The sequence below is a fragment of the Cucurbita pepo genome, chromosome LG12, assembly GCF_002806865.2.
Source record: "Cucurbita pepo subsp. pepo cultivar mu-cu-16 chromosome LG12, ASM280686v2, whole genome shotgun sequence".
In the NCBI taxonomy this organism is placed as follows: domain Eukaryota; kingdom Viridiplantae; phylum Streptophyta; class Magnoliopsida; order Cucurbitales; family Cucurbitaceae; genus Cucurbita; species Cucurbita pepo.
The window spans coordinates 6,745,511-6,768,192 of NC_036649.1; the positions used below are offsets into that span (position 1 = coordinate 6,745,511).

General features: G+C 36.9%; 5 protein-coding genes across 5 annotated transcripts; 1 reads left to right on the top strand and 4 right to left on the bottom strand.

Annotated features, from left to right (window-relative positions):
* The first annotated feature begins 3,667 nt into the window (after positions 1–3,667).
* Positions 3,668–5,587, top strand: LOC111807424 (gibberellin 3-beta-dioxygenase 1-like). Its single transcript, XM_023693146.1, has 2 exons — positions 3,668–4,172; positions 4,914–5,587. Exons 1-2 carry the CDS (start codon positions 3,700–3,702, stop codon positions 5,515–5,517), a joined length of 1,077 nt encoding a protein of 358 aa, XP_023548914.1. The 5' UTR covers positions 3,668–3,699; the 3' UTR covers positions 5,518–5,587.
* Positions 5,588–6,102: 515 nt separating this feature from the next.
* On the bottom strand, positions 6,103–8,277 carry LOC111806348 (probable 2-oxoglutarate-dependent dioxygenase AOP1). The gene is made up of 3 exons (XM_023691614.1): positions 7,871–8,277; positions 6,567–6,894; positions 6,103–6,489 (listed from the first exon to the last, which is right to left on the bottom strand). Exons 1-3 carry the CDS (start codon positions 8,248–8,250, stop codon positions 6,247–6,249), a joined length of 951 nt encoding a protein of 316 aa, XP_023547382.1. The 5' UTR covers positions 8,251–8,277; the 3' UTR covers positions 6,103–6,246.
* Positions 8,278–9,164: 887 nt separating this feature from the next.
* LOC111807100 (probable inactive 2-oxoglutarate-dependent dioxygenase AOP2) lies at positions 9,165–11,439 on the bottom strand. The gene is made up of 3 exons (XM_023692676.1): positions 11,051–11,439; positions 10,197–10,521; positions 9,165–9,584 (listed from the first exon to the last, which is right to left on the bottom strand). The coding sequence occupies exons 1-3, from the start codon at positions 11,437–11,439 to the stop codon at positions 9,342–9,344; spliced, it is 957 nt and encodes a 318-aa protein (XP_023548444.1). The 3' UTR covers positions 9,165–9,341.
* Positions 11,440–15,163: 3,724 nt separating this feature from the next.
* On the bottom strand, positions 15,164–19,126 carry LOC111806857. Its single transcript, XM_023692360.1, has one exon. It carries the CDS (start codon positions 18,812–18,814, stop codon positions 15,629–15,631), a length of 3,186 nt encoding a protein of 1,061 aa, XP_023548128.1. The 5' UTR covers positions 18,815–19,126; the 3' UTR covers positions 15,164–15,628.
* Positions 19,127–20,498: 1,372 nt separating this feature from the next.
* Positions 20,499–22,175, bottom strand: LOC111807657 (molybdate transporter 2). The gene has a single exon (XM_023693469.1). The coding sequence runs from the start codon at positions 22,091–22,093 to the stop codon at positions 20,675–20,677; it is 1,419 nt and encodes a 472-aa protein (XP_023549237.1). The 5' UTR covers positions 22,094–22,175; the 3' UTR covers positions 20,499–20,674.
* Between the last annotated feature and the right edge of the window lie 507 nt (positions 22,176–22,682).

The window sequence follows — 22,682 nt, forward strand, 5'->3', positions numbered from 1 at the left end:
CAGAGATGCATGATTAAATGGACACCCTCTACGTTCATTGAATCAACATAAAAAAGACACACTCTTATCAATCCTCTGACTCGAGAAAATCTAGGTGGGTTTGGTCTCTCAAAACATAATAATATATATGTCTGGTTTTTTAAGATTGGGAGCTGGAAATTAAAACAACACATTAAATTGGAGTATGTCCTAACTTATTTATAATATACTTTGTTGGCAGCATCTATCATTTTGCCCCTTCAATGTACCCATGCATGCATTTATATTATATAGTTGCCAAAAGCCAATACTATATAATATATTAATAATTTAACCCTAGTGTCACATTCTTTGCTGCCACCTCCCCAGTTATTATTATTATTATTATTATTATTATTATTATTTTTTTTTTTTTATTCCTTGTTTGATAAACAATAATATAAATATAAATTAGTTTAAAGTCAAGACACTCGAGGAAGCGAAGAAGATGATGTAACAAGAAGCTTAGTGAATTGAATATGGAGATAAAGATGGTTAATATTAAAATATTATTGTAAGGACACAGATTTGCCATCAGACCCATGCTTTTTCTGTTTGTCCTCTTCTTTTCATTTCTGTCCTTACGTCGTAGATATTGTTCACGTTTTAGTATTTAGAATCCAGATCATGATTTAGAATTTTTGAGATTTTTGCTGAATCAGAATTTGGAATTTGAATTTGTGAGATCCCTCGTCGGTTGGTGAGGGGAACAAGTGCTACCGAGGATATTGGGCTTCGAAGGGAGGTGGATTGTGAGATCCCACGTCGATTGGAGAGAGGAATGAGTGCCCACGAAGACACTGGGCTCCGAAAGGGGGGTGGGATGAATTGTGAGATCCCACATCGGTTCGAGAGGGGAATGAGTGCTGCGAGGACACTGGGCTCCGAAAGGGGGGTGGATTGTGAGATCCCACATCGATTGGAGAGAGGAATGAGTGCCCGCGAGGACACTAGGCTTCGAAAGGGGGGTGGATTGGGAGATCCCACATCGATTGGAGAGGGGAATGAGTGCCCGCGAGGACACTAGGCTCAGAAAGGGGGGTGGATTGGGAGATCCCACATCGATTGGAGAGGGGAATGAATGCCCGCGAGGACACTGGGCTCCGAAAGGGGGGTGGATTGTGAGATCCCACATCGATTGGAGAGGGGAAGGAGTGCCCGCGAGGACACTAGGCTCCGAAAGGGGGGTGGATTGTGAGCTCCACATCGATTGGAGAGGGGAATGAGTGCCCGCGAGGACACTAGGCTCCGAAAGAAGGGTGGATTGTGAGATCCCATATTGATTGGAGAGGGGAACAAAACATTCTTTATAAGGACGTAAAATTCTCTCCTTAACAGACGTGTTTTAAAAACCTCGAGAGGAAACCGGATTGGGAAACTCCAAAGAAAACAATATCTTCTAGCGGTGAGCTTGAACTATTATAGAATTCGTCACTTAATGGTACCAACAATCTCATACATTCCCTACGACATGATCAAGTTAATTACTTCTCGTTTTTAACAGTGAGATCCTCACTCACATACTTCCTAGAAAATTTTCAAAAAGATCACCCTCACACGCTTTCTAAGAGGTCATCCATCATAGGATAAACACGTTTAATTTCGAAATTCTTATGATTGAGCTACCAAAAAGAAAAAATGCATATTGTTGGTATAAATAGTAACTTAGTCATCCTATCCTCAAGTCATTTTCGTTCGAATGTGGTCTCGGTCCATTAAAGAGCTACCCATTGCAAACTTTCATACAATAATACCAAAACATTGATAATCAAATCAGATCTTGTTGAGATATTAAGTCATTTTCATTCATGTATGGATTTGGGAGTGGCCACTACCTAAACCAACTTCGACAAGAATGAATACTAAATAAGGAAACAAAGAGCACGTAAACATTTGTGGTCTATGTTTGATCATACATTAAAAAAAACATTAAGACCAATGTTTAATGATTTGATTTTACCTTAACATATCAAACTAGAGAAACCTAGGACGGTCCAACACGACAAGTGTTACTCTAGCTCACTTTGTCTTCTTCACTAAAGTTGACAAGATACGAACCTTGCAAGCTAGGTTTTGCATGTCTTAGCTTGCTACCATTCCACTATTTCTACGCATGGTCAAGTGTCACATATGTTTTCTGATTTTNTTTTTTTTTTTTTTTTTTTGTTTTTCTTCTTCTATAAGCTGTCTTGTCGGAAGTCAAGCCCCAAGTGTTGAATTGTTTCTCAAAAGCCATTTTTGTCTTATATATTATTTCCACCCTTAAAAACTTCAAAACTCGTAAAATTATTAAATGGAAAATCCAATTTCTGATGTCAATTTTGTTATCACATCATCACGTTCTTCGTTTTAGGTCTGATTTGAGTAAATCAAAAAAGACGTTGAAATCGTTATTCCCAACCTTAAGTGAATAGAGTTTTAACAATTTCTTGGGTTATTTTTAAATTCAAAGAATGTCAACTTTATATCATGCAATATTCTTAACCAAAATCATTATCCCTAAGCACTAAACATGCAAGAGACAAGGGTTTTGGGTGGTTATGATCGTTGAAGATTCATTTTCGTTCGTTCTTAAACAAATAAAATCGTTTTAGGGTTCTTTTGTTTTACCGATCATAATAACTCCTACCCCCGCACATCTAGGAAGATGCCATTATTTTAACTGTTTTATGGTTAACGTCTCTTCAAAAACTAAGAAGTTGTGAATATTTACTCGAGTGGCAAGTCTTTTTTGTAGCTTTCCTTTCTGTTAGACTGCATGTAAGTTTTTTTTCTTCAATAAAGTATTTTTTTAAAAAAAAGCGAGATAGGAGTTATTAGAGGGAAGAGAGAGGAGACAGAGTTGTCGTAGCCACGATCTCGAACATGCATAAACGCACCAATTTTTTTGTTACTTTTGTGTGGGGGAAGAGACAAAATTGCCCTTGAAGATGTGTCCAAGAGTAAATATATATTGAATGGCATGCATGTAAGACTTGAACTTGTTTCTTCTCTTGTGAGTGGAGCCCATATTGAAATAGACATATCAAAAGAGGAAGGGTAGTATGGTCAAAATAAAAAAGAGGAGTGTCGTCATGTAGTTTAGAGTATATTTTAGGAGGGGACGGAGCTTAGTTTTGATTCTAATTTTTAGCTCGGAAGAGACTTAGATCGGTCTGTATGGCCAAACTACTTTCGTTCCCGACCAGAATTTAGTCATTACCTCAAGTAAAAAATGAGAGCGAGTAAAACACTAATAGGATAGTTTTGAGGGAGAGGCCAAAATGGTCCTTTCACATTTTTTTTTACAATTAGTTTCAATTGAATAGTAAAAAAAAAAATTAAAATTAAAAATAGTTTTACAAAAGAAAGAACATAAATTTATAACGAGTAATTAAATCACTCACTTAATAGTTACCAGAAAAACATGAACACCTATTACTATTCTCATTATTCTCTCTGTCTATTTCTCTCTCTCTCTTAAGCTCTCTCGTTTGGGCGTGTATGAGTTTGAGAGTGTTGGAGTGCCACGTGCGGAGAGTACCATCTTCATTGGTACGAAGTGTTTTATGTTCAAAATGGACCATATCGAACCATTACGGAAATTTGTGAGGTCGATGATGTCTATAAATAGCTATAGCCTATGTTTCTCTCAACAACATCTCTTCCTTTGAAATTCCCAAAATCTAAAAGAAAACAAAGATGGCCACCACCCCAACCCACCACAGTGTCTACATCACTCACAAAGATCACGACTTGGACTCCCTCCAAGTACTCCCCGACTCCTACCAGTGGGTTCAGCCCGACCTTTTCCCTTCCCTCCAACAACACTCCACACCGCTCTCCGACACCCTCCCCCTCATCGACCTTTCCCTCCCCGACGCCCCCGACCTCATCGGCGAGGCCTTACGCACATGGGGCTCCTTCCAAATCATTAACCATGGCGTCCCCCTTTCCCTCATCCATGCCGCTCAATCCTCCGCCATTGACCTCTTTGCCCTCCCCCCTCCCCATAAGCTCAAGGCTGCTCGCACCCCTGGCACCTTCCCTGGCTATGGCATCGCCCGCATCAACTCCTTCTTCCCTAAGCGTATGTGGTCTGAAAGCTTCACCATCATGGGCTCTCCTCTCGAACACTTCCGCCACCTCTGGCCTCATGACTACTCCAAACGCTGGTACTACTCCTATCAAACCCATATTCAATCCTTCACTAAATAATCATTGGCAGTGTAGGGAGTATCTCCCACGTTCGCTAATTTAGAGAATGATCATGGGTTGGAATACATCTCTATTGGCATAAGACCTTTTGGGGAAGCCCAAACCAAAGCCACGGGAGCTTATGCTCAAAGTGGACAATATCATACCATTGTGGAGGGTCGTGACTCCTAACATGGTATGCAAAGCCACGAGAGTTTATGCTCAAAGTGGACAATATTATACCATTGTAGCGAGTCGTGATTCCTAACATGGTATGCAAAGCCACGAGAGCATATGCTCAAAATGAACAATATCATACCATTGTGGAGGGTCGTGATTCTTAACATGGTATGCAAAGTTACGAGAGCTTATGCTCAAAGTGGACAATATCGTACCATTGTAGAGGATTGTGATTCCTAACATGGTATGCAAAGCCACGAGAGGTTATGCTCAAAGTGGACAATAACATACCATTGTGGTGGGTCGTGATTCCTAACATGGTATGCAAAGTCACGAGAGGTTATGCTCAAAATGGACATATCATACCATTGGGAAAGGTCGTGATTCCTAACATGATATTTTGACTCCTCCAATGAGGCATTTTGACGAAATGCAAAACAAAGCCATAAGAACTTATACTCAAAATGGACAATATCATACCACAAATCATATAATTATGAAGAGTCGTTATTCCTAACAGTGTTTATTATTTGTTGCAGTGATATAATGGCGGAATACGACCGAGAGTTGAAGAGTCTATGTGGAAGGCTGATGTGGATAGCGTTGAGCGAATTGGGCATAACCCGAGAGGACATCAACTGGGCCGGCCCGAATGAGGATTTCAAGACATGTAATGCAGCCACCCAGTTGAACTTCTACCCAGCTTGCCCTGACCCTGATCGAGCCATGGGGCTCGGCGCCCACACAGACACCAGCCTCTTAACCGTCCTGCACCAAAACAACACGAGAGGGTTACAAATTTTGCGGGAAGGGAAGCAGTGGGTGACGGTGGAGCCGGTGGCCGGTGCACTAGTGGTTCAAGTCGGAGACATGCTCCAAATAGTGTCAAATGGGTTGTACAAAAGTCCGTTCCATCAGGCCGTTGTGAACCGGACTAAAAAGCGGCTCTCGGTGGCCTATCTTTTTGTGCCGCCGGAAAACGTCGAAATGTCACCGCATAAGAAGCTTCTGAGCCCAACTCAGCCACCGCTTTACCGCCCCATATCTTGGACTGACTTTATCCGTATAAAATCCGATCATTTTGACGGACTCTCTTGTATCCGTGTAGACGTGAAGGATGAGAGCCAGGTCAAAGTAGGCTAATCTCCTTCCCACCCTTCTTTTAACAAACTGTTCGTGTACTACATAAATAACACACAGTTCTTTACCAAAAGTGTTCGCCTATGATTCTCATCTTTTTGGATTGACTACGATCAAAATATGTCCAAACAACGAAAGGTACAGAGCAAGAAAAAAAAAGAAAGGTACAGAGCAATAGAAAAACGGTTTTTTATATTCTTGGTCTCCTTGTCTCTCCCTTCTTGACATTTCCCTCACAAGTACACGAGTAGTACTTTCACAAAGCGGTATCAGAGCGTTCGATTGTTAGTGTGTGGGAGAGTTATTTCACAAATCAATGAGTTTTATTTTAACAAATCTTACCTATTAAAACACAAAACAGAGCTCCCTAAACATTCTAAACAGAGCTCCCTAAACCTTCTACTCAAATTAAGAACCGACAATCTTATTAAATATTATTAATTAACTAACTTCCTCAACTTTGTACTAATTTTTACTCAACTTACTCCATAAATTAGTAACTTATTCTACTAAATATGAGTAGACAAATCCACCATCTGGGTAACATAATAATCAAACTTTTTTTTCAAAAACAAGAACGTTTGTAAATAAACGACGAGAAAACAAGCACAATAACATTAATCGGTACAAATGTTCGAAATTATGGAAGAAAGGAAGGGAAATATTTTACAAGCAAACTTATTGATGAACAATAATTCATATATATTGGACAGAGTTTGAAGTTTTGTTGATTCAAATGCTGCAATAATCTCTAATACGATAGAGAAATTTTTTAGAACCCTTTGCTTTGTCATGAGTAAGGAAGTCATAGTGATTAAAGGGCTTGTATCGCAATGGGTTGGCATCATCCACAAGCTCTTCAGGCACACTAATCGTCCCATTCTTGAACGAAAACATCCCCGCTGAGTATCTCGTTTCCTCCGCTTTCATCGTCACTCGATGCCTACAACTCCTTATTCTATCGTTGCTCCACGCCTACGTTCATTCATTCAGACAAAGTGAGTATAGTTCAACGATAATTGATATGGATCAGAATGATTAAGTGTGGATACCATGAGCGCGTCACCCGCCATGACAACGAAGGAGCAGTGGCTGGAGGGCTCGAGGTCGATCCATTGATCGTCGAGCGATTGAATTTGGAGACCACCGATGAGGTGTTGATGAATTATGGAGAAAAAAGTGAGATCTGTATGGGCGTGCAGTCCCACATCGGTTTCGTGTTGCTCAGGAACTCTGTATTTGAAGAAGCGGAGAAGGTTGGCTGTTGAATCTATGTTTGTGTCGATCAGCTGCTTTGATACTCCGTAGCTTTCCAGCACCATTCTTGTTACTATCTTGTCCAGTTTTGCCATCAAGGTTGAGAAACGTTGAATAGTTTCGCTGTGATTTCGTCAAGGGAAGATAATAAAAATGAAAAACTCCCTTTTTTTTTTTCCAATTTTTATAAAAGATGACTCGAAGATCTAACTTTCAACGTTCCATTATTTGAATGGTAAGCAACGTTCTGACTAAGTTAGGTTAAATTATAAGTTCAATTTATGTAATAGTCTAAGTCACAAGTCCACTGTTAGTAATATTGTCTACTTTAACCCGTTAGCCTCACGGTTTTAAAATGCATCTTCTAGGTAGAGGTTTCCACACTCTTATAAGGAATATTTTGTTCTCCTCTACAATGACGTAGGATCTCACAATTCACCCCCTTTGAGACTAGAGTCCTCGCTGACACACCATCCATCTCGCTCTGATACATTTAGTCAGAGCCCACCGCCAGTAGATATTGTCTACTTTGGCCCATTACATATCGTTATCAGTCTCGCAGTTTTAAAACGTGTCTTACTAGGAAAGGTTTCCATACCCTTATAAAAAATACTTTGTTCTCATCTCCAACTGACGTGAGATTTCACAATTTATGAACTTTCAAGTTTGTGTCGTTTTGATCCTAAAGTTTAAATGTTTAAGAAGTTTGACATGACCCAATGTCAACTCACCCATGTCTACGACATTATTTTCGAAAACCCATTTGCAAAGGAAGACACCCAAAACATTCGTCTTACAACGCTCGTCCAACCATTACACTCACGTGACATAAGATAGCTCCCTTGGACCACATAGTGGTAAAGAGTTGACACCATGTCTCCCCTAATCAAAATTTCTAAAAATTTACAAACCTATTAAACAGAAAATTAAAAGTTTAGGACGAATCAAAACATTTTTAAAGTTTATGAACTAAATAAACACATAAACTAAACTTATAACTTAACTTTTTCTCCCGTGAGTCAATTTTCTTAAATAACTTTCACAAACATGAACATAGTTACATAGTTGTTAAGACGTTGAATTCGAGTTCAGAAGTGACCTGAAGCGATCGTTTCCTTGATCCGGCCACATGAGATTGGCAAAGCTTTGAGCAGCATCTAGCTGAGTTGGGTTATCAATAGCCATGGATTCATAGAGAGGAAGAAAGGAGTAGCGGCCAAAGTAGCCATGGTAAGCCTTTTCACTTGTGTTCTTGATTCGAGTTTCAATTGGAAGCTGAAACAGCTCATCAACAGCTCCAAAGAAGGAGTTATGAATCTCCAAAGAAACCTCCTCAAACACCACACAAAAGCACCCAAATTCCTCCAAACCAACCCTCATCGCCTTGCATGTTGAGCCCCATGCGTCACTGCCAGCCTCCAACTTCTCTAATTTGGACAAGTCTATTACGGGCACTCTGGCTTGTGTTTCAGACCCCATTGTCACCAATGCCTAACCCACAGCTACCTGTTCTTCCTTGGTTTGATAGCTTATGTAAGANGCTTTTTTTTTTTTTTTTTTTTTGCGATGATTCATGTGTTTGTATAATCAATTGTTTGTGGTCACCGATGTGGATTTGAGATTAAATTTAATTTGTGGGGTTATTTCATATATATATATTTTAAGTCATCATAATTGGTTTAATTAAATCATTTCTCTCTAAATGATTGAATTAAAAGAATACGAAATAGATATGGAAATATACGTCAGATTAATATTTGATTCATACATTTCAACTAAACAATACTTTATTATATTTTTGTTTCAATGTTGTACTAATATTGTTTAATGTTATATGAATTCGAAGCGTTCTTGATAAAGTTGGTAAAATTACACAAATTTAATTTTCGAATATCTGACATAGCTGACGTATGAGTTTTTGACTTTTGTAAAGTACCGATGTTCCTGGATTAATTTAAATCAGACTGAGACATTTTTTTAGATTCAATCTAATTGTTTGAATGCAATTTTTTTTTACCACAACCTAGCTATAAATTTTTTAAAAATTTAATTCATAATATATATATATAAAATGTATATTTTAAAAATAACAATAAATTAGAATTAATTCGATTATGAATCAATCCAATGCATAAAATTTTTATTTATATGAACCCAACCCAACCAAAACTATATGGTCAAGTTGAGTTGGTTAGGTTCTTCTGATCATCTGGTTCTTTTTTAACACCTCTGTTAAAAAGTAAGCTTATAAACACTATTTTCACTAATAGATTTCTTTAGTTTTTTTGAATTTATCTTAGAAATTCAGATGTTTGATTAAAAATAAAATAAAAAAATGATAAAAAGGTCGTGAGAAAACAAACATAACTGATATCAATCGGGACGATTATTTGAATTTGAAACTACGAATCGGAAACTATGTTTATATATTAAGAAGAGCGAACACACGAAGTTTATTAGAGTTCATACATTCTTTCTTAACCTAAAAGCACACAAACAAAGCAAAAGCTCATGAACACATTGAAACTTAGAACTATAATCATACACAAACATGATAGGTGTTCGTTGATTTAGAGAGCACAGTAGTCTTGGAGTGGAGATTTGGATTTGAAACCCTCTTTTGAACGGAAGAAATGAAGCAATCCAATATGATCAAAGGGTTTATATCTCAAAGGATGGGTTTGGTCTATGAGCTCTTTGGGCACTTCCACAATTCCATTGCTGAATCCAAACATTGCAAGAGAGTACCTATCTTCGTTCCCTCTTATTGTCACTTTGTGAGTTGGTGACTCTATTCTGTCATTGCTCCAAGCCTTCTCTACCAAAATCCAACACCGTAATTAGGGTTTATACTCGAACGTTTAGTCCTTAACGTTTTTTAAAAGTTCAAGAACAAAACGTGATGGTTTTGAGAAGTAATTGATCTTCGAATAGTATACTTTATGTTAAAATATCATTTTGGTCTCTGTAACTTAGATACCCTTTCGTTTTCGTCCAAATATTTTATGTTTAAAAAATTAGATGACCCGAAAAACTCGATCAACCTAACCCATGGACTGGGTTCAAATTAAAAAAAAAAACTATGCTTTTGATTAGTTCATGGGTTCTCCTATGTCAAGTTGAACCAAACCGACCTGAATTTATTACTAGTTATTTTATTTTTATTTAATTTCATGATTATCTATTCTCTACCCACTCTTAAAAATAATTTAACGAAAATAAATTTTCAAAATATAAAATAAAATTGAGTTGAAAATTTTAATTTAATATTTGAAAATAAATAAATAAATGTTTTATGAGCTAGCCACGAACCAGTTCAACCAATTCAATCTAAAAATTTTATGATCGAGTTGGGTTAGGTTAGGTTATGTTCATTTTTTTTAGTAAGGATTTAGTGAGAGTATATAGATATATGTATACTCGACCTTGAATGCATCCCCGGCAATGACGACGAAGGTCGAGGGTGAGGAGTTATCGACCTGAATCCACCGGCCATCTTTAGTCTGGACCTCCAAGCCATTGGTATGATCTTGATAGACCATGGTGGTGAAGCTCTTATCAGTGTGATCCACAAGGCACAAAGTAGGGTTTTGAGAGTGAGGAGTTTTGTTCTTCAAAGCTCTAAGAAGATAAGTAATGGAAGCAGCATGAGTCTCATGATACTTCTCAACTCCATAGCTTTCAAATATCATTTTCGTCACCATTTGATCCAATTCTTCAGCTTTCTTAGCAAACGAATGCAAATTCGAACTAAACAAACCAAACAAGAACATCATTAACTGTCCAAGCTCACCACTAGCAGATATTGTTATTTTTATATTTTCCATTTCGGACTTTTCCTCAAAGTTTTTAAAAAGTGTCTAGTATGGAGACGTTTTCCCACCCTTTTAAAGAATGGTTAGTTCTCCTTCACAACTGTTGTTGCATCAGAGCCAGAAATCAGGTGATGTACTAGCGAGGAAGCTAAGCCCAGAAAAGGGTGGAGAGACAATATGCCAGCAAAGACACTGGGCCCACAAAAGGTAGATTTGGGGATCCCACGATAATTGGAGAAATGAACTAGTGACAGGACACTCTGTGAGATCTCACGTTGGTGGAAAGAAATATTCTCTAAAAGGGTAGGTAAACCTCTACCTAGTAGACACATTTTAAAAACCGTGAGAGAAAGCTCGAGAGTGAAAACTCAAAAGAAGACCGAGATAGTGGTGGGCGTGTTTGGGCGGTTACAAAATGAAATCAAAATTATGGTATAAACTTAGGAAAGCATTCAAAAAATCACCTAAAATGGTGGTTTCCATTGGGCCACATGAGGTGAGTGAAGGCCTGAACGCCATGGATGTTTGTGGCGTCGTCAATGCCCAAGCTTTCATGCAGAGGGAGAGTACGAAGCTCCCCGACATACCCATTAAAGGGCTTTTCGTATCTGTTCTTCTTCTTGGTTTCAATTGGAAGATCAAAAAGTGCTTCCACGGCCTTGAAAACCTCGACGCGTAGCTCAGGGCTAATCCCCTCGTACTCTGCGATAAAACACCCGTACTCTTCCAGGGCTTCTCGGACTTCTCCGCTCCTCCTCCTCCACCCCTCGCCGCCCTCCGCCTTCACATCGTCGCCGCTGAAGTTAATCACCGGCAGCCCCGCATCCATCCTTGGATCCGTTTCTGAACCCATTAGCTTGGAGCTTGAATGATTTGATTTCTTGTTGTTTTTTTTTAGAGTTAAATTAGATGGTTGGTTCATATATTCTTTCATAATTTTCTTTATTTAGGTACATTATTTGGTTTTTTTATTATTTATTTTTTTAAATTAACCTTATAAATTATTAGTTTGCAATTCTATGTTTTGTTATCTAGTAGCTTGGATAAAGATTTAATTTTTTTTTCAAAGTTTTCAAATTTTTTGTACATTATTAGAAATTCAAATGTTTTTTTTTTTAATAAATGAGAAAATATTAGTACAAAAATTAGGACAAAAAAAAACTCAAAAACATATATATATATATATATATGTGTGTCTATGTATGTGTGTATATATATATACATACACACATACATAGACATAGATATATATATATATCTACATATACATATACATATATATATATCTACATATACATATATATATATATATATACACACATATATATATATAGATATATATATATGTATGTATATATACACACATATAGATATATATACATATATATATACACATATATATATATAGATATATATATATATATATATATATATATATATATATATATATATATATATATATATNTATATATATATATATATATATATATATATATATATATGTATGTATATATGTCTATGTATGTATATATATGTATGTATACATACACACACATATACACACATATACATATATATACATACATATATGTACACATACATGTACACACATATATATGTGTGTGTATATATATATATATATGTATGTATATGTATGTGTAGATATATATATATATATGTATGTATGTATATAATTAAAAATGAAAAGTACCTAAATAAGTAATTTGTAAAAAATAAATATATTTAAATATATTTTTTTTAAGAGAAAAAAAAACATAGTAAACAGAGAGTTTTTTAATTAAATTAACTTAAAGTTTTATTAAAAAAAATTAAAAAATAAAGCTTAAATATACCCAATCTTAAAAATGGACTAAATTATAAATTAATTTTGTATTTTAGGTTTGAAATTTAAAATATTTGAATTTATTTTAAAGTTTAAATTTTATTTTTGTACATAAACTCTCTTAAACCTTTAAAATATTTACTTTTAGATTTTGAATTTTAGAAAAATAAACATTTTTAATTTTTACTTTTATTTCTTTTTAACAAATTGTAACGCAATTTTTGTTATAAATAAATTAAATATACACTAAATCACGAGCATGGGATAAATGAATATTAGGTGACACAAGACAAAATAAATACTTTTAATATATATATATATATATATATATATATATATATATTTTTTTTTTTTTTTATTTATTAAGTTATTGACGTGTAATTTTCTAAAAAAAAATTGATATTTAACTACTAATGTTTGAAAATGAGAAACTAATTGTTTAATAAACCAACATTTTTCATTAATTTTTTAAAAAATCTTTATACAAATGTTTAAATAATTTAAATGGCCAACCTAACCTATGGTCAATAAATATATTTTTTATTTGACAAAACTATAATACAAAAGCTAATATGTCTTGAATGTAAGCTGACAAATGCATAATATTACATTAATTCAATTTAGTGGTCCTCAAAATTAGGACCACCATTTATTTTTTCAAAAACTATATTGTAATTTATGATATAAATATTGTTGATTTAATTTTTAAAAAATTATAATTATTCATTTTTTTTAATCTTAGAATTGGACCACGAATTCCCTATATTATAAAACTGATCGATTATCATATTAATATCAATATTAATATTAATATTAAAAGGGAAAAAAATAAAGAAAATTGAGACATGTTTCAAGAGCCAGTCAATTATGAAAAGAAAATGATATTTTAAAAAGAATACTAATTAATAAATTAATAAATATTTTCTAAAGTTATTGCTCTTTCAAAGTGGTCCTCGAATTAAAAATAAATAAATAGGAAAAAAAAAAAGAAAATCATGAGCAAGTATAAGACGTAATTAAATAACATAATTGAAAATTAAAATAAAATCAGTTAATTTTTTTGTGATATTAATATAGCATTTATTATAGATAATTATGAATTTTTTAAATAATTAAAAAAATTCAACTCGAAAATGGAAGGTTGGGTTGGGTTAAGTTGTAAACCTTATTCAGGTTGTTTACGTCACCGACCCCACCAATCTAAAATTTTGGGTTGGTTTAGAAGATTTTTTCAACTCGACCCATGTACATCTCGAGCTGTGCTTGAATTGACTCAAAAAATCTTATTAACATCTCTGATGAGTATATATATATATATATACGAACTTAGACTATGTCTAATTGATCGAGAACCAAGATTAGTGTTTGAAATTAAAAAAAGTATTAATTTAAGCTTTGTAGGTTGGCTATGAATATAGACATTCTTGATATCTAATATGAGGGTGACAAACTACCGAACCAAAAGATCAGATCTTCTCATTATTTATATATAAAATTACCAATTTGTACTCATTTAACTACCAAATCTTGTTAGTGATTGGTTCACCAAGGGAGATTTTGGTATTATTGTTATTTATTATTTATTTATTATTATTTCGTCTACCAAAATATTTTTCTATTGGCTTAGTCGAGCAACTAATAATTACTTTCAAGTTTTTACTAACGGGGTTGAATTGTTCTTTGTATTCATCTCTATTTTGAGTCTAGTAATATGCAGAAATCCGAGATTCAAACTTTTGATTTTTAGGTTAGAAAGGCATTTCTTTTATGTCGTCCGGAACATAACTCAATTATTTCAGGTATATACTATCGACCAAGAAGTCAGATACTCTAAAAATAACATTGTTCCAAAATTTTGTAAGTTATCTCTTGGAGAAAGGTTCCAAAACATTGTCCCGAGTATCAACGATGCCCTGTGAGTGAACAGAAAGATGGTCGCGATGTATGATGAATTACGTGTGAGATCCCACCTCCGTTGGAGAGAAGAATGAAGTATTCTTTGTAAGAGTGTGGAAACCTATTTAGTAGATGCGTTTAAAAAACCTTGAAGGTAAGCTTAGAAGACAAAGTTTAAAGAGGACAATATCTGCTAGTGATAGGTTTGGGCCATTACATTATGTCAATACATCGAAGTGTTGTTTCAAGCGAAGTATCGGTCGAAAGAAGGCTGGGAGTATCTAGTTTGAGAATGGATATCAATAGAAGAAGGGGGAGGTTGACTCCGTTCTTTGATTTGTTCCTTGTTCCTTGCAAATGACTGTAAACTGTTTTTTACTTCAAGCCATGAACATTCAAGATCCAAATTCGTTCACTGCCAATGAATTCTGCTCGTAAGTGGAGGTAGACGGTGTTTGTGGGGGAGAAAAAGTAGAATTCTTCTTTCGACCTATTTTGAATTAATAGTTGTAAGACTCGAATAAAAAGGAGCTTAAGACTAAAATGGAAATTTGAAGATACTATTTTCATTGATGTTTAAGACTATTTATACAAGTTGTATAATAATCAATGTTCATTGATGTTTAAGACTATTTATACAAGTTGTATAATAATCAATGCTACCCCAATGGAACCATGACTTAATTATGGAGTACCATCCTCCTAAAACAAAGGAAATAACTAAAACAAGAGAAATAACGAAAAATAGAAAGGAAGGCAGAGGACTTCTTACCATACGAAAACTTAAAAAGAAAACCGCATAAAGAAAAATTCAACTAATGGGTTCCATACGTGACTGCTTCTTAATGAGCGTGACATTGTATCACATTGTTTCACCCAAGTCGTAACGTCGAGACGCTGATCATGCGGGGCTTCATGCTTGGCTTCTGTGCAACGTCAAGACGCTAAGGACAACGTTCGGGAGTGGTTCTTCTTTGTTTCTTCTTCCACTTGATTTCCTTAGTCATGTTTTAGCTTTTGATCCATGGTTCTGTTTTGAAACTGTGATCAATTGAGCCTATAACATCTTTGAGGAACAAAAGACTAATCCTCATAAGATCTTCTCAAAACTTTATTTCAGGACATCCTCAAATGAGGCTTCTGAGTGTTCTATTTGACGCAGAAACATCCATAAACAGTAACCAAGCAGAAACTATGTAGTAAAAACAACACCTACTATGTAAAAGAAACAAAAAAAAAAAAAAAACCAACATTGCCTGTTATAACAACCTCGATGTCACCATGTTCTGTAAATCGTTCGGTATCATTCTACGTCTTCCCGTTCGGTGTTACCATTTTCAGCAGAAGCAAGCTCAGCTTCATATGACTTGGAAGGCAACCTCTGATACATTCTAGAAGCGCTTGGAAGAAGCCTAATCCGTCCGACCACGAGACCGTTGCTTAGTTTCTCATAGCTCCATCGTTGCTGAACGTAGACGACGACCGCAAGGATCAATGCTATCGAAGGAATGGCAACATCTCCAAATCTAGAGTAGAAGTCCATGCTTGGGTTCACAAACTCATACTCTTGAACAAAGTAAGGATTTACAGAAGGAGCTCTAATTAAGTCATAAATGTGTGGAAGAAGCCTAACCAGAGTGATTCCAATGAAATAACACTTCCTAAGAGGTTTGCAATCAATTTGCCATAAGAAATTGCCAATGATTTGAGGAAGTAAGCAAAAATCTTGAACAAGACCCACATACTCTTGTAAGTCCCTTTCCCATCCCTGCATCATGTGGGAACTTGAAGCTCTGTTAGATATCAAGAAACTCTCGACCCGGGTTTGGGTTGTCCTTGAAGCATGAACCACGACAACGGCTACATACCCGACAAGATGTATAACGAAGGTAGTAATAAGCACCCATTTATCACTGGGGACGCGGTGTGGTTCGAGAGGAGCTTGTCGTAGTAACTTGATTCGAGATTTCCAAACCTTCTGGCAAAGTCTCAAAGTCAATAGAAGTGAGGTTACAACTTGAAGCTTGACGACGTAATCCATCACGACAAACCAAAGATTATTTTCGAGATTATACGACTCCTCATATGATTCGGAACTGCGTCGTTTGAAGAGAGCTTCAGCACCAGTGACCAGTGGAAGAGTATAACCAAGGGCTTGAACTCCCAGTGTAACAAGAGATATGAACGGAACAGACTCGAGATTATGATTTATATAAAATATCTGACTCGTGATGCAAGCAATCGCTAGTGAAAGTGTCAATATTCGGAGTATACCCTCGACACTCTTACGAGAAAGGATATCTTGTCGCTGCCTCCTATACATGATCGGCATCGTCTCGAGTTTTATTGAGCTGAAATATAAAGGGTCGTCTTCTGTTCGTTGGCTGGAAATGGAGACCTGTGCAGTTGGATTGATTAACCACTGAGCTGTAGTGGGAGGATAAGACACAACTACTTCAATTAGACAATCCAAGCCATCTTCAAGATCCATGCTCTCGAGCAAAACGTTCCACGATGCACGAACGTCTCTGCAACCAACTAGATACATATGTCCAACATGTGGATCGTAAATACCCTCCACGAAAAGCGCAGAAAAGTTGCTATATGTCTGTCCTGAGAGTGAGAGTAATGCAGATACATTCACAAGCAGCTGCTTTTCAGTGTATTCAGGCTTAACATGATAAGGAGTTTCCATGTCCGAGATGGATCCATTTAACCTCGACCAATCCCGTCCGAAAAAGGAACCAACAGAGATAATATCCATCTGAACATCCGTTCTCGAAGCTTGAGAACCAGGAGCTGGAATGGGAACTGCAAGGACATGAAGGGTGAGATCTTCTAAGAGAAGAGACTCACTGAGTTCGAATGTTTCGGTGTCTTCCAGTTTGGGATAATGCAGCAATGACTTCTTTACGACAGCCCGAAAACTGAAAGGCTCGTTTTTCTCGAGCACGGCACCAGCTGAAGCAATCTTTGTGTAACTGTAAAATGGATGGGACTCCCTAAAATAACTCCACAACTCTGTAGGCCTTAATAACTTTTCAAATGACAAAGGGTAGTATGTTGGGTTATCATTCATGCTCGAAATTGAACCGACAAGAATGCTTCGTTGTTTTAAAGTAAACGAGGTCGGAAGATACAGGCAGATCCTAGAGTCACAGGAGCTCTTATCGATATTAACAAGCCCAACACAACCAACCATGCAAAGCTGCCCACTGGAAGACTTCCACATTCCCTCAGACACCATTGTCATGTTATTAAGTGCAGTTCTTCTCCAAGCAGTGTAGATATTCTCCGATGGCGAAACAGCCCGAAAGACAGCAGAAACGCTAGCAGATATGTCGTTATGGCTAGAGCCCCGCAGCTTGCATTTCACGTCCTGCATATAAAGGCTCACATCTTTGAAACCTCCGTCGGTACCATTGATCTTTTTATCTGATAGAAACGGACCAAGTTTCCTACAAAATTCATCTGTAGAGTTGCATCTCCAGTTTGGGAGGATTGTGAAAGCTTGTCCCCTTGTCATTTCTTGCAAAACCCTGCAAAAAGAACCTCGATACGTACTAATGTTCTTCTTCAAAAAGTCATCATTATAAGGGTACGGAGAACACGCTTTTTTGACAACTTTCTCAGCTGTGAAATCATAGTTCACATCACCGAGTTGAGACGAAATGTGAACGTCGTCGAAGTACTTAGAGTTCGACTTGGGGTTCAAACTTCTCAATTCACCTAGGATTACTCTACTTGTCAACGTATACCTCATCGGATATCGCAAAACAAGTAGAATTTGATCGTCTTGAAGAAGTGGCATCTGGTGAGGATTCCCATTTGAATCCTTGACCCAACTCCACGGATTATCGGACTCTTGATCACGAGAAGGTAGCATCCCACTACCCAACAAACACAGCACTCTTTCCCCACCATTCTTCTTGGATTCAGTATAGATTCCTTGAAAAGGCAGTGTGAGCTCAGAATAGCCAGGCCAAAACTGAAAATGAGGATGTCCATATGACCTTTGGTCAAAAGCACGATCCAAAGCTATGCCCATTGACACTAACCCACTAACACTGACAGACTTCTTAGTTTGATGGGCAGGATCAATATCAGTAACCCAAAAGGATATCAATTTCAAAGGGCTCTCAACATTTATAAAGTTCATTTCTGAAAGAGTTAGATTTTCATAAGGCATTATAGGATACTTTCCCTCATCTTGCCACCAATCTCCATTCATAAACTGAAGCTGTTCCTTCATTCTAGTAAACCTAGTAGTATCCGAGCTGATTTCAGCTGCAGCTGACAGAACAAATTTGCATTGTTTCTCCACCTCATCATGCCTTTCATAATTATAAGTTTCATTAGGAATTTCATCTTTAGTTTCAGATTCAACAACCGCAAATCCTAGGGCATCTGATTGACCAAACGAAAAGCGCATTTCTTCAAACAGTTGCAGCGCAAGAACAAAGAAAAACAGAGACACAAGATTTTTCATGGCTTTAAATACTAATTCCAGTCTTCATCAAGCGCAAAAATGAAAACCCAGATGGTTCTTCAAAAGATTCTCAGCTATCAGCTCGCAAATGTTGCTCGAACCATGAAAACCCAACAAGATTGAGACAAGGATTACTAACCTCGGTGTCTGTCGGGATCGATCCCCTGTCTCTGTTCTACAGAGGAAATTTTGATCTTCTGCACTAAAAAGATGGGAAAACCATGGCGGAAGCAAGCGATCGGGCTGTGTGAGAGACAGAGAGAGACGGGCTTGACTGAAGTATGGATCTTGGAGCTGAAGTCTACTCCGAATTTTCTAGTCGTTCTGACTAGGTGGTTGCGAACTACTGTATTTTTTTTTATTTTCCCCACTCCTCCTCGTAGCGCGTGGACTACAATACTTAATAAAAAAATTTATAAAAAAAATCTAAAATAAACATGGAATCAATAAATAAATAGTTGGTTTTTAAAAATAGAAAAACTAAAATAGATATTTAATTTGTGTATTCTTAAAATTAAAAGTATATAGAGTTTAGAAAAGACGCGTGGAATGGGAAATGCAATAGGCGCGTGGGTTGATAGTAAATGCTGCAATAAAATCAGGCCACGTAGGAGTGGAAGTGGGAGACTTAGCGTGATAATGGAAGCGGTCGTTGGGATATTTTGGGTATTTAGATTGATTTAGTTGGGGGTAATCTCGATATTTCACGTGATGGATGAGAGCGACAGTAAATCTTCTCGGTCGCCGGTGGACGAGGAGTCCGACGTCGTCGTTCTTTTATTTTTTTAAAAATGGTAATTAATTTTGATAAATTAGATGAGTTCAATCTATTTTAAATTATTTTAAGATTCCTTGGAATTTTAGACAATGTTTTATTTATTTTTAAAAAATGTGCTAAGAATATGGTTCCAAAAATTTTATTTTTAATAATTATTTTAATGATGATAATTTTCGAAATAGTTTTATAAAATTATAGATGTCTATAGGTCGGGGAGGGAAGGGGGGAAGGGGACAGAGAGTCTTCTCTATCTCGAGTCTTTTCTATATCTAACCCTGTCTCTTATTTCAATCTTTGTCCGTATATTAAATTGTAGGTTCAAGTAGGCAAAAATTCACTAGTAGGGCAAGATTTTTCATTTATTTTTGCAGGACCTAGAACGGACGCACTACGAAGAAGTTCTAGGAGGTACAAAGGAAACCTCAAGCTCATATGGTCACGGGTTGAGAATGGAAATTGAATTCTTTAAGGCCTAATTTACCGTTGTTTGTTCCCTAGTAGATCAGGGGTAGAGTGGTCGGTTGTTAACCAATTGGTCATAAGTTTAGAATCCTACTCGGAGAGATGATTCATAATTTAGAATGCAAGTATTAATCTATTCGTCGTAGGTTCGAATCCTACTTGAAGAGATTTGATTCATAATTTGGAATAAAAGGGTTCAATTTGACCGTTAAAACCTAATTCCGAATGAAATGGTTAACCAACTCATCATAGATTCTAATCCTCCTTGGGGAGAATTGATTCATAATTTGGAATGAAGAGGTTCCTACTTGGGGAGATTTCATTCATAATTCGGAATGAAAGGTTCGCTTTAACCGTTAAGAGTAGTAGATAACTTGATTCATAATTCGGAATGAAACAGTTAACCGACTCGACCTAGGTTGTAATCCTACCGTAGATGAACCATATGCAAGTGGAAATCCAATATGAACAACCAAACTCAGACAGTGACAAGATTGTATGTACAAGTGACAGCACATTGCAGATATCAGCAGACATAAAATGGGTATAAACTATTTATAAAGACATTCAGTGTCCGCCAAGATCAAAAAGAAGAAGAAGAAAACACACCGTTTTTCTCTTCAAGCTAACAACAGGGTTCCTTGTTGTTGTTCTTCTTCTTCAGCATCAGATTTGGGCTTCATCTTGTGAAACCCAAAGCAAGAACAGGAAGAACAGTCGAATTCTCTCAGTTTCAGAAGCAGAAACAGCACAATCCCAACGCCAAAACCCAACGCAGCACTGGACCCTGTGAGAGATACAGCAGCACAAACCAACATAACAAATGATTCTTCTTTACTGTTCATGTCCCTGGAAGCCATAGCCAATTCAATCCCTGCAAATAGAAGAAGCACCCCAAGAACCCCAATTGGGAACTCATTCAAAACCTGTGCAAACGAATTCCCAAACGCCAATCCCAAAACCAGTTTCCCAATCCCTAAAAACACCACCGATGCGCCACTTCTGCCGCCGAACCGATACTGCCCGGCGAGGCCACCGGCGCCGTGACAAACCGGCATTGCGCCGAACCAGCATCCGACGAAGTTCATTATCCCAACACTTATGGACACACTCATGGCGGAAGCTTCACGATCTGGAAACAAATCCCCTGACAATTTGCAAACTGCAATTACAGAGTTCAAAATCGAAAGAGGAATTTGGGGAATTGCAGCTCTTACAAACCCTATTTTCCAATCTTCCCATGTGATGCTCAGAAGATGCAATTTCGATGGGCCGAATTTTAGGTATTTCAAAACGGAAAGATCGCGAAGGAAACAGATCAATAATCCAAACAAGAACACAATCAGAGCAGCAGGAATCATAGATAACATTCGTAACCTTCTAATGCGACGGCCAGAACGAGATTCAGAAGCATTATGCGATTCGGAAGACGACGGTTCTTCATTGTGAGAATCGCCAGCTCCGGTGGTCAAAATTAGAAACAAACAAGAAATTAGGGCAACTAATAGGCCGTCAAATCCAAGCCAGGACCGAGATCCACCGGATTTAGAGGTGACCAAATCTTGATCATACCGAATGTATCTAATAGCAGTGAAGGCAAAGGAAAGGCCCTGAGAGAGCTGAATACCGCGGACGACCGGCAGCGGGAGGTATCGATAGAGAACGGACATAAGGCCAGTGGCGCCGAGTATTAGGAGGACAGCAGCTGTGGAAAGGCCCGCGGCGGCAATTTGAGGGAGAGTGAGATGAGTAGACTCAGCGACGGCGACGGCGGCGATGGATTTCATCGGCTGAACCGGCATCGGAATGCCGAAGAGAAGGCCGGTAACGATATTGTAAAGAGCGGTAAAGATAAGAGTTGTCCCGAGATCGAGATGGGAGACCAGAGTGAGAGTGAGAACGATGGGGATGTAAGTCCCGAGGTCGCCAACTGCACCTGATATCTCTGCAAGGACGGAATTTTTAGGGCTGAGGGTCGCCGGAAGACGGCGGAACCACCTGTTTACGGTGGCAGATTGGTCGGGAGCAGACTCCTCCATAGTTGGTAAACGGCCGATGGCGTACTCCCTTGTGGCAAAAGCCGATCTACAGAGAATGTCCAAAAATGGTTGGACCGGAAATATTTAATTTATACCAAAGATTTTCTTTTATTTATTTATTTATTTATTTATTTTGAAAAAATGATAAATAATAAATTTAGAATTTTAATATAAGTTTTATGTTTTAGCATCTATAAAATAATATAATAATGCTTTAAAAAACCTTAAATATGATTAATAAATGAAGGAAGATGCTATAATTAATTTATTATTTAGTATTTAAAATTTTCCACACAAATATCAAGAGAGATATTATTTGATGTATAAATATTTAATTTTTGAGGCATTTCATTTCATTTTCAAATATTCAATTGTGATTCCAAGCTATTGTACCTTTATGTGATGTCCTTTCCTTCCAATAATATCTCATATTTAACCCAAAATATCTATATATACACTCCGGAATACGTAGTTGACCTATTAATTTACACATATATAATACTTTCTAGGGATGTATATCTAGCCCGATAACTCGAAAAACTGAACCGACCCAATTTGAATCATAAGGGCTGGGTTGTGTTGGAATTTT

What these genes read in the sequence shown, in the direction of transcription:
- LOC111807424 (XM_023693146.1), top strand. Translation starts at nt 3,700, where the DNA reads ATGGCCACCACCCCAACCCACCACAGTGTCTACATCACTCACAAAGAT. An exon ending in CATGACTACTCCAAACGCTG is followed by an intron (nt 4,173 to 4,913) that starts GTACTACTCCTA and finishes TATTTGTTGCAG; the next exon opens with TGATATAATGGCGGAATACG.
- LOC111807100 (XM_023692676.1), bottom strand. Translation starts at nt 11,439, where the DNA reads ATGGGTTCAGAAACGGATCCAAGGATGGATGCGGGGCTGCCGGTGATT. An exon ending in AATGGAAACCACCATTTTAG is followed by an intron (nt 10,522 to 11,050) that starts GTGATTTTTTGA and finishes TGGTTTGTTTAG; the next exon opens with TTCGAATTTGCATTCGTTTG. An exon ending in TTGCCGGGGATGCATTCAAG is followed by an intron (nt 9,585 to 10,196) that starts GTCGAGTATACA and finishes TTGGTAGAGAAG; the next exon opens with GCTTGGAGCAATGACAGAAT.
- LOC111807657 (XM_023693469.1), bottom strand. Translation starts at nt 22,093, where the DNA reads ATGGAGGAGTCTGCTCCCGACCAATCTGCCACCGTAAACAGGTGGTTC.
- LOC111806857 (XM_023692360.1), bottom strand. Translation starts at nt 18,814, where the DNA reads ATGAAAAATCTTGTGTCTCTGTTTTTCTTTGTTCTTGCGCTGCAACTG.
- LOC111806348 (XM_023691614.1), bottom strand. Translation starts at nt 8,250, where the DNA reads ATGGGGTCTGAAACACAAGCCAGAGTGCCCGTAATAGACTTGTCCAAA. An exon ending in CAAGGAAACGATCGCTTCAG is followed by an intron (nt 6,895 to 7,870) that starts GTCACTTCTGAA and finishes ACGAAATCACAG; the next exon opens with CGAAACTATTCAACGTTTCT. An exon ending in TGGCGGGTGACGCGCTCATG is followed by an intron (nt 6,490 to 6,566) that starts GTATCCACACTT and finishes GAATGAACGTAG; the next exon opens with GCGTGGAGCAACGATAGAAT.